The 18,329-nt window shown below is 47.0% G+C and overlaps 1 protein-coding gene across 1 annotated transcript in view; it reads left to right on the forward strand.

Annotated features, from left to right (window-relative positions):
- Positions 1-2,440: 2,440 nt before the first annotated feature.
- The window catches only part of ISM1 (isthmin 1), a 41,323-nt gene continuing 25,434 nt past the window's right edge, over positions 2,441-18,329 (forward strand). The window contains exon 1 of the mRNA XM_037405874.1: positions 2,441-2,618. Coding sequence (XP_037261771.1) covers positions 2,490-2,618 — 129 coding nt within the window. The 5' untranslated portion in view covers positions 2,441-2,489. The remainder of the gene's footprint in view (positions 2,619-18,329) is intronic.

Genomic DNA, 18,329 nt, shown 5'->3' on the forward strand with positions numbered 1-18,329 from the left:
ATGTAATATTGAACAGCTCTGTATGGTTTGCCGCGTAACCGAGAGCATCGGTGTGATACCGTGTATTTATCAATGAGTGGTTTCACGAGGCAGAGGGGTCGTACCTCGCTGTAACATGCTCGGGGCAGCCCATGAGAGTCCCTGTCCTGCCCGGTCATCAGCACCGATCGCTCCTACTGCAGTGCTAACGTGGAACATGTCTGCAGATTAAAAATCCTGAAATCTGAAGGTTTTGGTTTTGGGGCTTTTGGTCACATCTTGACAATACTCCAGTGCAATTATTTTACCCATATTCCTGCCTGATGGTTAATAATGTACAGTGGTTATTGCTGGAAGGGAAACCTATGTGACTGAAAGGGTACGAGGCATCATTTTGACTCATTTGTAACCACAGCCTTCAGGCACACCAAGCCCTCTGAGAAACCTCCCACAAGCTCCAACTCTCCTCGCACCCCGTATCTGCCAGCTTCCACGGGCAGAGGCTCCCACAAGGCACCCCAGCTCACCTTCCCGTCTGAGGACGTCGGCCTCAGACTGAAACCATTTTGGCTGGCAAACACTTTTCCCCCCGTTTGTCCATTTAGGCGTTCTGATACCAATTCAGTCTCCTGGCTGGCACACACCGGCACAGGCCCTGATCGCTTGTATCCTCATTTTTACATATAACGTTCCCAATTGTGGAAGAACGACGACAAAGATTCCAAAACTCCTGTTTCTTGTTAGGTGATTTTATTTATGTTTATTTGAGCTGTTACACTGAGCTGCATCTTCAGCATTTGGCTCCACCAGACTGGATGCAACGATACCGATTTACAGCAAGCGAGAATCCAGTCCCCATTTTCATTATTTTCAAAATCACGTTAATTTGAAATTTGGAGGCCTTCCATCTGAGAGAGAAAGTTTTTTTCCATCGTACTTACGCAGCCAGCAACCAGGAGGATGGGAAACAGCGGTGAGGAGTGTAAGACCCCAGCGGCCCGAGCCGCCGGTGCCGCACAGCCCCGCCGCAGGGGACACGGCCACGGCAGCTCAGCGCGTCCCGGCGCAGCGGCGGCGCAAACCTCACGCAAGGTGCAGCCGGGAGCGCGCCGGGGCGCGGTGCCGCGGGAGGGTCCCGGGCAAACCGGGGCTAGCGGGGGGGCAGGTCGGCACAGGGAGGGGGGGAGCGGGGGTAGGGGGGCAACGCTAGGCTGCGGCAGGAGCTGCGAAGAGGGAGAAGGGAAAGGAGGGGGGGGAGGACAGCAGAGGAGGGAGGCAGGGCGGTATAAAAGCATCCGGCACGCACCTCTCCCGACACAGAGCGAGGGGGCGAGAAAGTCAGTGTGGGAGCAGCAGCGGGAGCCGGGAGGAGAGCCCGCCGCTTGCAAACACGCACGCACGGTGGCAGGAGAGAGTGCGGCGCTGCCCCTGCCAGCCCTAGGGCCGCTGGAGGGAAGAGAGAGGAGAGATGGAGCCAGGTATCCAGCCCCGAGGGAGGGCAGGCAGCTGAAGCTTTCTGCTGCCCCTCGCGCCCCCGCCCCATTTCCCACGGCTGGGCCGGGGGATAGAGAGGAGGAGGAGGAGGAGGAAGGGGGGTTGGGAGGAAGCAGCGATCTGCCCCTCTTCCCCCAAAAGGCACTCGCAGCCGCCCCGTCGAGGGCTGGGAGCCGGCGGGGGTCGCGGTGCGGCCCCGCCGCCGCACGTCCCCGCCGCGAGGGGCCGGGCAGGCCGGCCGGGGCGACGCTTCGACGGGCGTCCTGAGGGGAGGGGGGAGCCGCGGGGCGGGCGAGGACACGGCGGGGGGGGACGGGGGGGAGCTGGTCCAGGGGCCACCCCCATCCCCTCGCGAGGAGGGAGGCGATAGCCCCAAGCTCTCTCCTCCCCTCGGAGCGTCCCGGCTTCCCCGCCATGTGAGAGTCGTCCCCAGCCTCCCCCGCGCCTCTCCCGCCCTGCTCCCTCTCGCTCGCACACACGCTCCCGGCTATCCCCGTCCTCGCAGCGTCTCCCCGTCGGCAGCCGAGCCCCGCTGCTCTCCGCCGGCCCGCGGCTCCCCGAGGCGGCGGGGGCTCGGCCCGCCCGCTCCCTCCCTCCCTCCCTCCGACGGCCCACGGTGCCTCTGGGTTGCAGGGCTGCCCGCAGAGACGCCGCCGGCCCGCGGCCCCGTCGCGGCTACCTGCCGCCCCCCGCCGCAGCCGGGCAGCGCCGGGACTCTCGCCGCCGCCGCGGCGTCCCGCCCCGACGTGGCTCCGCCGTGGTGTGGCGGCCCCCGCTGCTGCTGCTGCTGCTGCCGCCGCTGCCCCGCGCCCGCCGCCCGCCCCGCCGACGCCGAGAGCGGCGCGGTCCCCGCCGCCCGTCCCGCGGCTGCCGCAGCCGGCCCTGGGGCCGGGGCCGCCCCGGCGGCGGCGGCGGCGGCGGCCCCGGCGGCGGCGGCCGCCGCGGCTCCTCCTCCTCCTCCGCCTCCTCCACGGCCGCCGCCGCCGCGGGGCCCTAAAGCCGCCCGGCTCAAGAGGATGGTGCGGCTGGCGGCCGAGCTGCTGCTGCTGCTGGGGCTGCTCCTGCTCACCTTGCACATCACCGTGCTGCGCGGCGGCGGCGAGCCCCACGCCCCCACGGGCGCCGGCAACCACAGCCAGCGGCAGGTGAGTGCCGCCCCGCCCCCCCGCCCGCGCGCGACCAACGGCCGCTCCCTCGCGCGCGGCCGACGGGCGCTCTCCGCCCGCGTTCCCCCCCTCCCCGGGCCGGCGCGGCGGGCGGGGGCGGCCCGGCACCGGCACCGGGGGGACGGGGCTGGCCGCGCTGCCGGGAGCCGGCGCCCCGCACCTGCCGCCGGCCCCGAGGCACCATCGGGCGCCGCCGCCGGGGTTCCCCCGCTGGCGGGGTTCCCTGCGCGCGGGGGCGGCCCTGCCCCCCGCTGAGGGGCCGCGCTGGGAGGCGCCGCGCGCAGGTGGCGGCCGCCATCGCCCCTGGTCCCGCTCGCACCTGGCGGCGCGGCCCGGGCACCGGCGGGCGGAGCGGTGTCGGGGCGCGGGGGAGCCGAACGCCTGGCTTGCCTGGGAAAGGGCCGGGAGGTGGGGACGCGCGCTCCCGAAACAGCCCGGAACCGTGGGGTGGCAGGTGCTTGTGGCCCGGCCAGGCCGTTCCAGTGCCATGAAACCATCAGTGAATTCTCTCCGGCAGAGGTAAAGGACTTTCTTGTTCCGCTGCCTTATTTTCGCAGGTGTTTCTTTTTCGTTCAGTATCACATCTTGCCATTAGTGTAAAATGGCTGGAGACAGTGGTAAAAGCTGCAGGATCATCAGAATCCCCAGGCAAGGGTTGTGAATCTCAGGGCAGCCGCATGTGCCCTGACCAACCTGTTTCCCCGTAGCCAAGTATTAAAGAAAAATCAACCACCAGATCTTACAAAGAACTGACAGAAAGTGTATAATTATTATCGCCGTAAATTTATGTAAACCCCTTTACCGTCTCAGAAAGACCCCGTAGCACCTGCAGAGCACCCTTCTATAAAGCGTGAGGAAAAATAAGGAGAGCGCAGGCTGTGAGGATCGCTGTCGGCCCGGGATCCCCAGCCGGTGGCCCACAAAGCGAAACCACTGGCTGCAGGAGGGGTCCCGGATCCGCAGGCTCCACAGCCCGGGCACAGACTGGAATCGGGTCCTCTTAACTCGGAAAACCTCCTGTTGAACTTGGTGGGAGTCCTGCTTGGCAGTGCTCGGCCGCGTGCTTTGGGTAAGGCCCCGTGATGCTGTCTGTCTTTGAGCTGCAGTTTTATCACTGGCTTGACATTCCAGGATGTTTTCTTTAATATCTTCAAGATTTCTGGTAATAATGTTTTATAAATGATGCTTTCTTTCCTCATGGGCACTTGAAATGCCTTTAAAAATGATGTTCCTTGGAAAAGTAAATTTGGAGAGGTTTTTTATGAGGTGTTTGCTATCATTAGAATAACCCTGAATTTGCCTTTTCCTGACAGGCTTATAACATAATGAGGGAAACATCTGGGTAAGTGGGAACTCTGGGTGATGCCATTTCCCAGAGGCACTCTTTTTAGAGGACTGTTGTAAGGTTAGGGTGAAACAAGAGGAAAATCATCTTCAGATAATTATCTCAGAGCATTATCATTGTACTTGGCTGTCTGGTGAAAATCTGTTGATTGTTGACTTCAAGAATTTTTTTCTGTCCGGTGTTTTTTTTTGCAGATAACTTAATAAAACTTTGTGCCTTTAAGCATCATGATAGCTTTTGCAGTTCGTGTTTTCATCGTGTTTTGCCATTTGTAGAATTGAAGTTTTTATATACTTCCCAACTGAATTGATTCTGCAGTTATGTATTTGACAGAGCGTGTCTGTACAAGACATTATGGGAGGAAAGTATATTGATTAGAGCAATCAGTTAAACAGATGGAAGTCTATCAGTTTTTTGGTTTTATAACTTTCATGGATTCTATTGCTAGCTGGAAAATACTGTAACCTGCTTTAGAAAATTGTACTCTGGCAGGCAGATGCTTCCATTCAGAGCATCACAATATAGATCATGATGGCAAGTTTGCACTCCAGATTTTGGCATTTCTTGGGCTGTTATCGTGTCACATACTGAAGTGAAATGCAAAATCCTAGTGCATTGCATTCCCAGGTAAAGAATCAATGTGGAAAGCAAAACTGCACAAACCGAGATTTGCTGGTATAAGTAAATAGAAATCTCTCGTGTTGCTATCACTTATGCTGAAAAAAACCCAAACTTCCCCCCCCCCCCCCCCCCCCCCCCCCCCCCCCGTCTTCATAGGGCTATGGAGAGAAAAGATTGAGAAGTGATTAGGTCAGCGTTTCATCTGATGAAATTTCATTTGACAAAGTCTATCATTGTGGCAAATCCAGGACAGAGTAATCTTTGCAGCATCTGTTTGTAGATGTATTTTGACAAGGCAAATTTGTATAAAAACAAACTGCCTACTATGAAATGTAGGGTGTGGTATTTTAGGACTTAGGTGGTCTGTTTGCACAAATAAAGTAATCAGAATTTGGTCTTGTGTGACTGAAAGAAAATCTGAAGTGTTAATCTTAGTTAAAACAAAATCCAAACCCCAAAAACTTAGCACATCCTTGAGCCTTTTTACATAAAACGATCCAGGAGGAATCCTTAGGGATCTTAAAATGTTGTTGGAGACTTAAACAGTCTAAAATAGTGACTTGTATTTTATTTGAAGTCCGATTAAGGGAGGAAGAGCTTCTCTTTCTCCCACCCCTTGGTCCTTCAAATGGAGGAAGGATTTGGGATGATAGGTTTTGATTTCTTTTGGTCTTTCAGTATGTTAACCCTGCAATTAGTAAGGCTGATAGATGGAGAAAAATCCAGAAAAAGCTTCAGTCCTCAAACAAGTTATTTCTTCCTCCCTCTTAAGTTTACTTTTGGTGCGCTTCCCCGTACTGTGCACGTCGCTAGAGTTCCCAGATGTCTGTGATTGTGTTGTGCCGCTGTGACTGGCAGTAGTGGAGCAGCAGTGAGGGGAAAATCCTGAGGTACTTGGCTGGTCCTCTTCGGGATGGGTGAAATACAGGCACAACTTCCTTGGTTCACTGCTGCAGAAATAGGCACTGGAGCGCTGCATTGCTGCAGCTTCATGCTGCTGTTACGACTGGTTTGCAGTAGTGTAAACTTAACGCAAAGTGGGAAGTCCAGATTGGAGTTGTAAAATACCTTGCAGTTTTGAGTTATAGGAGGGAATTGGTCGTTTGTTTCTCAATCGGATTTTATTCCCTTTTTCCATCCCTTAAAAAAAAAAAAAGAAAAAAAAAAAAAAGGAGACTTGAGGAGGGGGAAGATTTTTGTTTTGTTCTGGTGAGAACTTTATTAGGTATAATTTAATTAACATCCAGAAACTATTGTGGAGTATACTTAGGAAAAAAACGTTTGCTTCTGAATAAAAGCCAATGAAGCTATACTCAGAGATGGAAAAGTGCTCCTTGGGTACGTTTTTGTCATTTTACATAGTTCTAAAATGAAGGGAAGGCTTGAACATAAATTTTGAAAGATGTTTATAATACTTTACGATGCTCTAAAATCTGTGTTTTGATTCCGAGAGAAAATATTTCATCAAGAAGTTTATTCCCATCACTTCTAATTTTTCCATAGCAGGCCTTGCACACCAAGAAAAACAGTGCTCCGACACCAAGAAAAATGACCTTGTAAAATGTAGTAACAGAGCCACCAACAATATATGCCATAGCACATGAAGTCAGATTCTCCACTGCGGTACTTGCAGCAGTATTACATTAGCATGAAACTCAGTAGTTGTGCGTAGAGCTGGAGCCATATAAGAGAACGTAATTCGAAAAGAAGCACAATGCTGTAAACAGCTTTTTACTTTTAATCTCCTTGCTCCTGTCCTTGCCCCCCTCCTCAATAAGCATGCAAGCAATTAGAGTGTGTCAGAAATGTTCTCTGAGCCCTAGCAGAAGAAACACATTCTGCTTATAAACAGTTGCACAAGAGTTGCTCTCCAAGCCGCGTGAGGAGTCCTTTACAGGGCTCAGCTCTGAACTTTCTCCTGAGGCCCACAGCTCAACACGAGGAGCAGTTTGGAAACAGTGTGCTGTCTGTTACCTTTGCTGGGGTGCTTTTCAGCATTTTTAAGGTTTGTGTTTTCCTGCTGCCCCTTATACTGGATTCAAGCAAGTTGCAAAATGATCTCCAGGCTGATAACAGTGGCATGTATCGGCTTTCTGGCTTTCTCAGTTTAAGTAGGACGCAAGCTGTTTACTTTGTGGGAGAGTTTTAGACTGAGTTTTTTTAGAGCTTACTTGAGCTCTGGAGCTCTACATTTGGTTAGTTCTAATAGGAACCGATCGTATAAATAATCTTTGAAAAACTGTTGGTTCAATGTTTTGTGTTCATGTTTTCCAGACTGTCCTTAGCCTGTGTAAGACACCACTAAGTAGATGTACATCTTATGTTTAATACGAGCACTAAATCCTTCTCTGCCTTAAGAGCAGTTTATACATTATACAAATAACTTTCAGAGCAGGTGGCTTCTGACTGAAGCAGGCTGATTCTCTGAAAACCAAAATCTCTTTTGGTGCACTTGTTACTCATCACAGAGGATGTTGTTTCGTGCTTTTTGACAGTGATAGTAAAACCTTCCTGTTCTTAGCAGGCTTTGCTGTATAGATTCTTAGCTAAAGCTCACCCTTACCATTAGCATATGTTCTTCCAGTTATGCACTGAGCTTTATGAATGACTTAGACCATGTGCAGTTCATTCTCTCATCTCCCAGGGGAGAGAATTATGTATGCTCTTTAGTGGTTTTGCTAGTGGGCTGTGGCTTGTTCCAGGATCTAGAGGGAAGGAAGGGTGATTAGCTTTACGTGTGCTGCCGCTGTGTGCATGGAAGCAAGGGATAAATGGGAAACGAGGGTGAAGGACTGAGACTATTGCTCTGGGTGGAGGACCGTTTGCTGTTGTCTGCAGCTCCCAGGAGGCATTCTTCCACCTTCCAAACCTGGCTCCAGGAAAACTCCAGAAAGCATTAGTTAAGCTTTTCTTTTACCTATCACTTAATTTCCTAGCAAACTGAAGCATCCCCAGTGGAAAAGAACAACCACACCTTCAGGGTAGGATGCGGCAAGCTTTTTCGTATCTAGGACTACTGCAGTAATTTAGAACAGGAATCCAGGAGTGCTGTATTTGGTTACGGCTGCAAGGAGGTACGGTATGTACTGCATGGCAGGTACGAATGTAACTTCCTGCATTAGTTCTGACCAAGATGTTTGGATGCGACATATTTTGTTGAACTTCTTTGCAGCCCAACAGCTAACAATTACAGTACTGCTCATCTTGAATCACCACTGATAAATACTTGGCGTTAAATCCCAGGCTTCCTCTCAATTTTGTCTCTGTAGCTATTGCTTGGAATATCATTTTCCTAGTGCTTTATACAGAAGAGTCTGTTGGAGTTCTTTTATTTCTGTTTTGAGCAAGATTTAGGATCATTTCCCAGCTCTTTATAGCATTGGGGTATTTGTATGAAAAAAACAGAGTGTATGTAGTTCTACATTTATTCTGGGCCATCATGGTGTCTTTATGTCCATTCCCATACAGAATGGACACAAACCACAGTGACTATGACGGGACAGGGGTCCCACAGATATTCCTGGTTTTGGCTTTCTCTTCTGCCAGTCCATCCTTACCTGTGCTCTGGGGCTGTGTGTTGGGGGAGAGTGGTTAAAGGGAAGCCTGCTAACATGGGGTTCTGAGCCCCGTGGTGGTATGCTGGCTGACCCGTGGCACTGAAAGGAGCGGTAGGTTTGAGTCTGGTTCCTGGGAAGCTGTAATGGTCACCCTTGGTGACAATGAGAGTAGAGAGAAAAGGCATGGGTGTGCACAGAGGTTTTGGAAGGGGCTGGCTTGGTATTTTTCATGTTGGTTCATCTAACTTGGACAATCAGCACTAGTTCTGGTGTAGCTTTTATTTTGTAGTCTTCGCTGATTGTGTAGAGAAGTTTTTTCTCACAGGAAGAACACAGCTGGTCCATCACGGCACAACTGTGCTGCTACTCACCTTTCGCTGTTACCCAGCACCAAAACCTCTCCTTCGCCCCTCCACCTTCACTTGTCAGCCCTTAGGTTTTGTCCCGTTGCCCTGCCCTGTCCTTCTTACTGCTAGCTGTCCACAAAAATAGGAGGCCTAGAGCTGAAGCTCTGCTGTTGATCTTTGTGACCCCAACAATTTTATCATCATTTTACTGTCTGGAGCTGGTCACTGTGTACTCCCTTGTGACTTTTAACATACATGTTATGACCTGGTAATAGGTAACCAAGCCCTAGTGCCTAAAGCTTCAGCGTACTAAGCTTTTCGACACCTTGCTCTGCTGTGGCATTCGTTTGCTGGGGAGACACCTGTTTAACCAATCCAGGTTATGTTAAATGTCGACCTGGAACCATGTTTTGAATTCAGCAGTTGTCCTTTTGTCTCTACTCGTATCTCATACATCTGTATATTGATAATCAATGCTTATTGTTCCAGAACAATAATGACTGATGCACAGATTTGTAGATATTCATGCTTGAGAATGTATCTTTTTTTTTTTCCTTCACTACGTAAGTGTGCAGAATGCAAGTAATCATAGGAAATTATTTTGCCATACTTTTTTTACACTTAACATTCTTCCAAGTGATAATTTTTAAAATATCTTGCAATGCACTCAACTTCAAATATACATGCAGATAGTTTAGATGTTTCCTTACACAAACATTGACTAAAAAATGGAAGCAATGTAATTTTTCTTTGTGCTTATATCCTGAAAGTGTAGCAATAGACAAGATAGAGCAGCTCTGGCAGGTTTAACTGTGGGAGTCTGTTGCTTTATGCTCTGCAAGGAAGACTGGCAGGCACACAGAAAACAGATGTGGTAGCACCCAGTTGTGCCTCACTTGTTCTGTTCGCGGTGGTATTTTAGTGCTTGTTTGGCCTTTTTGTTACGATTCTTATCTTGTTGTCTGCTTTAAGACTATGTTAACGAGAAGCTCTTTGAATTGACTGAATAATGTTCTCCATAAAAGATGACTTGTTTAAAGCATTATTTTTCAGTGGTAGCAGAGCTAGGTCACTGATGCATATTGTTATTTTTTACATCTCAACCCAAGCTCCTTGAGGTTGAGATTCCATTGTTGTAGTGTTGCTTGTGTACAGTGTGTAGTGTAATAGGTCTCCCGGCCTGAATGGAGGCTGTAAGCAGTGGCACAAATGAATAATGAGGTGGTAACTTAGAGCAGAAAAATACAAAGTGCTTTAGTAAGTTGCAAAAGGAAGCATTAAATGATACAGTGGTTACTGTTGCACTTTAATGCCATTGTGCCTGCAGGATACCGATTTTACAAGTTTTGAAGGCAGAAAATGCCAGGCTAAATTCATAGTCCAAAGCACAGAGACAAATAACATTTCCAAGAAATAGTGAGCTCATTGATACATCAGTAAGAGCAGAATGTTTCCAGTGTTGGTATTTCCATGTACTTTTGATTTGAAATACCAGAAAAAGAAAGAAAACAAAGTAAAATGTAACTTATTATTGTAATAAGTAATGGCTTGCCACAGCGGTCAGTTGTGTGGCAGTATAATACTTGGTCAGAGGAGCTGGTGTGGGCGGTACTGGTAAGCAGTTCCTTTATCCTTTTGCCCTTGTTTTTCAGTGCTTCGAGAACTCATGGCAGTGGGTCATATTTTTTTTATTCCTCCCTTTTAGCAGTCAGCAGGGTGAAAGCAGGCCTGGAGTTGTTCACCTCTAAGCTCTTGTAGACTGATGGCTATCTGGGTGCTTTTAATGTTACGGAGGTGCTCACAAATGTGAGAGAGGAAAATCTGAGATGAAATCTTTCTCTCACTACTCTTGGTGGAGTCAGTCCATGTTGAAAGGCAGATGTTCAAACTATACCTTGGCTTTTACGCCCCCATGCTAGACCTGCATTCTCAGTGTGTTTAAATTGACCTTGCTCTACTGACTTTCACAAAGCAAGACGAGCCAATGACTTATGTCAACTGCAGACCCCACTGAAGCTCATCTTGGATTTGAATCTTTCACAGCCCAGTTTTTCTACTGATTTGAACTGATATGCATATAAATACATAATCTGAGCTTCCGTCTATGAAGACAAACTGGACTCTGGCATGTGGCTTTCTGCAGGTTGCATGACAATCATTTCCATCCGTTGTGTTTCATTGTTAGTTTCGTACATGCTGAAAAATCCTGGACTGTTTTGTTCCACAGTAGCTCTTCTTCCTCGGGAAGATCAAAATTTCCTCTTTGCCTGCATGGCTGTTGAGATCAGTACTTGTGACAATACCGTTGTGAGTATAGTGGAAGTATCTGTAAAAACCACCCAAATAATGTGCCCCATCTTTTTCTGCCACTGTTTACAGGACTGCTCTAAAAAAAAGTGGATTCCTCCCCTTCTAAGGAACAGTTTACTGAGTCAGTGTTGTCCGTGGGCCAGGTTTTGACTTCCAGAAAGCTTCCTTCAGGTGTCTTGCCTTTGCATTCCCATTGAGTTGGGCATTCGGGTATTGAACGATAGAACACTGTCATTGGAACCGCTTGTCTTGTACATGCCCAGGAAGTCTGAGTAGGAGATGAGGTCCTTGCGCGGGAAGAACTGTGCTGTGGGATGCAATGGAGAGAGGAGGCGACTGACAGTAGAACATAATGTAACTCAAAGAGTGGTGAAAAGGACCTAGCAATGAGACAGCTGTTTTTTGAAGCTAGTGCTTCAAATGCATTAGTTGCGTAGCTTTGGTACTTTCTTGCCGTAGAAGTAATGCAGCAGCAGCAGATTTTACCGTGAGGAGGCCATAATTACTCTGCTGGAAGCAGCTGCCGAAGATTACTATAGGTGTAACAAAACGAGAATTTGCTTGGTTTTATCTGCCACATTTGTCAGTACAGGGTTTTAAAATCAATATGGACTTGAGCCAGATAGAACACTAGTAATCAGATATGTACTACTTAGTGTCTGTTTGCACCAGTTACCCAAACAAACAAAAAGGTTTAATAGCTTAAATAGTTGAAAACAAAAACTCCTCACAATATTGGCATATCATATATTAAAAAGTAAAAATGGTAGCTAACTAGTGTGGATTCTGTAACACCCTGGTATATTGACTTACATCATATAAGTTGCTCATATGCTATATAATTTCATAGCAGGAAATTATTTAGCCTCTATTTAGCAACACAACAACAATAAAACTGTCCCTGTCTTTAATGTCTACAGACACGACTCCCTCTGAAAGTGTCTCTTGAAATTACCTCAGTAATCAGATGGGAGTTGTTTCAGATGCAGTGTATATATTGGCATTTCGTGCGACTGATTTTAAGGCTCTCTGGACTCAAGAAGTCTGTAAAGGTTCACTGCACAGAGCAGGCTATAACAAAGCAGTTAATGATTCTTGTGACATGAATGCTGCCATTTCAGTTTATTTGAATGACACTGGCATTCTGTCTTAAATATATGGCTTTTTATTAGTGGGGTGGTTTTTTGGTTTTGTGGTGGTGGTGTTTTTTTTAAAACCAACTAGGTATTAGGCATGGGTATGCATCTTAGCTAAACTATAACCTAGCCAGCCCATGCCTTTTGCCCTGCAGAGTGCCCAGAGTTTTTCAAAACACGTAACCACAGTGATATTTTTATAAAGGAATGTTCACCTCATGGGATTTTTTAAGGTGTTCTATTTTTTTTTCCAACTTACAGCTTCACTTTATTGTACATGATGTCCAATAAAAAAGATATATGTCTGTGACTGGACTTTGAAAAAGGGCCATGGTGCCTATTCCATTTAAAGGGAATGAAGTCAAGCAGTAAATTTGCTGGTCGCCCTTTTCATATTGACTGTATCTCGGCCAGCAGTTGGTCTTTGATGTTGTAACAATAGAGCAAAGGCAGAGGAGGAGGAGGATTAGGACCTCCATAATATAAAAACAAGCCTGCATTCATCGTGATTTTTATAGAGCGCAGTCCCTGTCTATTGGGCGTTTGCGGTATAGACTCAATGGTCTGCAGAAGACTGCAGCAATCTTAACATTTGCAGGTGGTTTACAATTCATCTGTCATAACTACTACCATCTCTTCTTAATCAAGAGTTTGTTTAGGTGTTCAGCATTTAACTTTTTCTATCTTCTTATTCCTTCCTACAATAGGAAAACAGATGTATGTCAGGATCAAGCTTCTGGAGTATCATTTTCCTTTACAGAGGTTGACTGTCGTGTTATTTATGAAAGGCTTGCTGCAGCTGGCCAGTAGAGTATCTATTCCTCATCTTGTGCTTTAGAGTCCAAGCTTTTATTAGGAAAGAATAGAGGGGTTGATATGTATATGTCTAACATTTGTGAAAATATATATCAAAAGGGAACCTAGGGCAGCCACACTATGCCTGTGTCTTCAGGCGTACTGGAACAATAGTGCCAAAGGTTTCAAATGAACTGCTTAGCTGGATAGAGTCCTGGAGCTTTTGATATGCATTTAAATGGTAGTAGCGCTAGCTCTTGATCAAAACACACAGAAGAAAAAGGGTTGCCTGTTTCATGAAAATGTGTAAGGTACCAGTTTGCACTAAGTGCTGGTGGAACTAGGTAAATGTTGAATTATGCTTGTTAAAATGTTGAAAAAGAGCTTGGAAGGAGCTGAATAATCTGTAATGCACTGGTGTAGCCATGTGTGTAACATAGCAGATGTGAAAGGCGGGATGAATGGAGCATTCCCAGGGACATGAAGATGGCAGCAGCAATGAGCCTGCTGCAAGTGGATCAGTATCAGAAGCCCAAAGGCAGTTCTTAGGAAACCATCTGGGGATGCACCAGGTGGAATTGCTTTACTGCAGCCAATTCCGGTGGCTTTTGCTTGAGGCATGATCCTGAAGTGTCCTGACAAAGCAGAACACCTGGAAGCTTCTCTACCAGACTCCAAGGACACCTGACCCAAAGAAGGGCAGGAGGGGGCAGAAAGATGCCAATCTGTAAGTGCATTTGACAGTTCAGGATTTGATTTAGGGTTGGATCCTGTGCCTTCTAGGTGTTCGAATTAGACCTGTGAGTCCAAACTCACGGACAAGTTACCACTTGCCAGCTGAGCTGCAGTAGCTCCTTAAATGTCTTATCCTGCCTTCATTCCACAATAAAATATGAGGTGGTTTTATATTTATCAGTAAGTCAGTGCTGAGCAAACAAACCCTGCCCAAGGCTCTCACCAGGGTGACTGCATTCTGTCCTTGGACAGAGCGCTCCACGGTATCAGCAGTCGCCAAACACACAGCTCTTCAGTGAAGAATCTGTTCTATTATTTAACATCTACCACGATGGCCTTTAACAAGGCAACATCTGGTGCAGAAAATGCACACATGCTATTTCTGCGCTCTGCTGTATGTCTCCTTCATCGGGCCCAGATACAGCAATGTCTTAGCTGTCTGTGCTTTCCCCAGTATGCCAGCTGATGAAAGGAAACTATGTGAGGCTTAGCGGTATAAGGTGGGAGTTGTGGCTGGTTAGAGGCATCACCTAGTGTTTGAAAGAGTTTGCCCTTGAGGCAGCAATAGCTCTGAAAAAGCTGCTGAAATCCTTAGTGGTACTGAATTTGATTCCTGCTCTTCTTTGATCTAGCATTCACAGCTTTTCGAGTAATGTAAATCAGAGGTGCCTTTCTCACCTACCCATCCCTCTTTCTTCTTCTCCTGTCTCTCTCCTAAGAGGATCATTTTCTTGTGTTCTTAAGAATATCACTATGGCAGTCTTAACACTAAAATAAAATGAGCTGATTATTTGCATAACGTCAAGTAAGAGCAAGATTAATACCACCTCTCTGATTATTTATTTTTCTTTATCCCATTTAAATCTTCCCACAATAAAGCACAAGAGGAGCTTGCAGCTGAAATCGTGTGTTTGCACACATATGGACTAAGAGCTGTATATGCCAGTTACCCAATACGCACTGCTGCCATTGATAAAAGGAGCCACAATTACATTGCAGTCCAGTTATAAACCCCATAATACTCCCATGACAGTTGTTGCAGTTTACTTGTAAGAGGTGTATGAGGAGAAAAGAGGTATATTTATCTCTTTAGCACTGTTAAGTAGCTGGAAGTGAGTTCTGTGCCACAGCCTACCAGGAAATGCTCTTCCAACCTGCTCTGCAGTGTGCCTGCTGTGTACGCTTTGGAATCTCTCTGTACGGAAGCAGCTCTCCCTCCATGGGATCTGGTGTATCAGCTAGGGTCCCGTCTCTGTTCCTCAACAGAGGACATCAGGGTATCTCAAACCTGAACTGCTTGTCTTTCCTCTTCTACCTTGCTGCTGCGTCTGGCAGCTGGGGCTAATCTAAAGATGCATTTGGCCTGCTCCATACAGTTTATTGTCAGTGGCGTCTGGGTGGCTTCAGGCACATGCTAAGATTATAACAAGTTTGAAAAATAAAACCATTTATCCTAAAAATAGCTCAGAACTAACTAGTGATCATGGGGTGGAGGGGAGACAGAAATGAAGATATTTTCTTTTCACGTAAGTGTCAGATTGAAAAGCATCTGCCTTGTTCAGTGCCTGTATGGTATTCATTTCCTGTCTGCAGTCGATTGGAATGCCCCCCGAGTCGTTTGAAATTGAAAATCGAGTCATGCTTCTTTAATCAGCTCTAGGAAATAGCCCCCCTCCCTTACTGTTCTGAGAAAATTTATATATACATGCATAGAATTCATAATACAAAAAGCCCACACTGCTCTCCAGGGCAAATCCTTTCTCTCTCTCCCCTCTTAAACAGAGAAGGGTCTTCACGCTGTCTTGTCACGGTGTACTGCGCCATCTACTCGCTTCCTCTTCTTGCCGGTAATGTCACTGGAGGGAGGCCTTTCTCTTGTGTATCTGCTTCCTCTTGTTCTGTCATTAGGGCACTTCACGGAGATGTAGAGAGAGGGCATAATGTCCACTGCCGATGTCTTCATACACAGCTAAGGCTGCTGTTGCACTCTGTGTACAGATGCCATTTATGCTAATGACTTCCAGTTGCTCGTGTGTCAGTCTCCAAAGTTTTCTAAATGTCGAGGGTAAAACCATACACTCAGGCTTGAAAGAATACCGCACTGCAGGAGCAGAGGTGCGTGTCCTGAGGCAGCCGCTCAGCTTTCCACTGCTGTTTTACTGTAAACTCCTGGGTGTAGTAACAACCCCTTACCAGAGAGTGTTGTGAGGGATGGAGTTGGTGCGTAGATACTGAATGTAAACAATCACTGCCTTTCCTCTGCCTTCACCCTCAAACCTCCATCAAAAGAAAAACCAGTGTTGGTGGGGAAAGCAGCTAAGGGAGGGTGGAGTAAATTAACTTGCAGTAATTCGATGGTGTGTATGTTTTGAGTATCAAGACTCAAGTGATTTGCCTTTTTTCAGGCGCAGAAGTAGTATTGCCAGAAGCACAGGAAACATCATGTTTTTGGAATATAACACTTGTCTGCTTTCTTGCTTTCCCGTTATTAGCTTTTGCTTATGTGATGAAGTCATCATGTAACTTTTAGTCCACAGGGACTAAACACTTTCTAGTCTCTAAAAACATCTGCCAGCTAACGCAGCCAGAGCCCTAGATGCTTTTGAAAGCATAGGGTGGATATGCAGTGGCATATGAGAGGGAGACACAGAGGCTGGGAATAGCTGTTTCTTGGAAACTGACAGCTGAAGGCAACTTTGGAAATTGAAAAGGTTTCAAGTAAGGTTACTCTTCTGGCTGAGGAGAGATGAAAACTTCGTTTATTAAAGTCGGCTCACCTAGTGAAATCCTAGCCGTAGTGATTTAGTGGAATAAACTTGCAAAAGGACCTAGTTTAAAACCCATGAAAATAATTTCAGATGTAAGTTTGTTCTCTTTCATTTACACTGACTTTGTGTGTGCTGGCCTGCAAAGCCTGACCAAAAATTTGTGTGTACAAAAAGTATTACTATTCTGGATTTCCTTTACTTTTGGGGTTTTGATTGCAGTTTAAGGCAGGTTTTCCCATTCTCTTGGAACTTGAGGTGTAAATTGTGATGCAGATTTCAAATGGTGGGTGAGATTAGACTCGTTCAGTTAAATTTAGCCATGGTATAAATGGATTCTATTTAAAGCTTTATTATACTACTGATTTTATGCAGGTATTTAATAAAGCCTAAGAAGAATTGGAACTTTCCAAGAATTTGCATTTTGGCACCACAAGTTATTGGAGTGGAATAGTTGGGCTGGGCTACTTGTCTGTTGTACCTCTGCCTGTTCAGCCACTGGATCAACGTGTCCTGTGCGGAGAGCTCCAGCTGGGCAGTGATTACAGGGAAGGCCTTCTGAGTCATGAAGAACAACTGAATGCTTACCACCAGCTTGGGCAACTGAAAATATCTGTGCACTGCGAGCAAAACTTGGCAGTGAACATCTGTCAAAGCCCTGCCCAGTTTTAATTCTGTGTGCTTGACTGACCCATGGGTGGCTGAGTATCTGCAGAAGAACAAAGCACCAGTGTATACTATGCTAGAAAATTTGCTAAGGGCCTCTGTTTTTCCAGCAGACATTGAGCTTTAATCACCGCCAAGTCCTTTTTATTATCAAAGTGTTTATGCAAACTGGCAGTTCTTCACCTCCAAGCTGAACCATACTGTTTGTGTTTTCCAGCTGAAGAAAAACATGAAATACAAGCAAACAACAGAGCATAAAACATAGCTGTGCTGTGAAATGTGCGTCCACAACATGTAGCAAAAGGTGGCCAGGTCCGAGTATGATATGGTCGGTTTTCTCCTTAAGTTCTGTCTGCCAGAGCAGTTCAGATGTGGACCCGCTGTTTACTAACAGCACGGAAGAGACGGGGAGCTTGGGGAGGGCAACTCCCAGGCAGAGACTGAAAGAAGGATGGACCCAAAGCGTGATGACTGCAGGCAAATAAACAGGCTCAATAGGGGAGGAATGGCGGTAGCGCTGCTCTGGCACTCGGGAACGTTCAGACGGTTCAACAAGGCCACAGCCTTTTCCTCCACTGTGGAGGGTCCTGTCGTAGTGCTGGCCATGTGCCTTGAAAGGGTAGTTTGGGAATTACTAGCCTTAGGTATGAAGGGGACCTCAGCACTACTGCCCTAGGATCTCTGCAGTTGTAACTTAAGTCCTGGTTATGTGTTCAGTTCTCAAGATGTTCTGTGTAACTAACAGGGCTGGAAAATTTTAGCGTAAAAAAAGATCCAACATCTGTAATGAACTTGGGTGATCTAATTCCTCAAACTCAAAAGCTGTGGTTCTGAGACAAATGTGCCCAAATGCTTTGAGATTCTGCTTCTGCTGTGTGCAGCTTCTGTGAGCTATTTCAGCATTCAGCAGAAACTGAGCTGGGGGGCTGGGTATATACTTGGGCATCCGAAGCACCTCACCGCCCAACTGTGCTGCCACTGGCACCTGACGTACGGGAGACCCTCTGCTCCAGCAGTGACTGCGGATCGATGTGGCTACTCTGAACTTCTGCTGTCCCAATTGCGACAGTATTTGCAACTCCATCCTATTCTCCACAGAAACAAAATCACTTTGAGAGCTGTATGGCCCCTGAAGCTAACGTGTCCCGCAGCAGTACCCTGTGGGGTGGCTGGGCTGGCTTTGCATAGCCACTTAGTCACATATGCAGATGTACTGCAAGTTAGAAGGAGCTGAATACAATGTCATTTTACTAATTTTGCTGGACTAAATAGAGAATTATTAAAAAATAGACCCTGATAAACAGAAATTTTTTATTTTTTTTATTACCCACTGTAATTAGCGATTCGGCTTCTATTTACACGGTGTTTAAGGGAGATGCTATATTTTGGAGCTCTTTGTGAAAGCAATTGTGT

Source organism: Falco rusticolus, chromosome 12 (assembly GCF_015220075.1).
Source record: "Falco rusticolus isolate bFalRus1 chromosome 12, bFalRus1.pri, whole genome shotgun sequence".
Classification (NCBI taxonomy): Eukaryota; Metazoa; Chordata; class Aves; order Falconiformes; family Falconidae; genus Falco; species Falco rusticolus.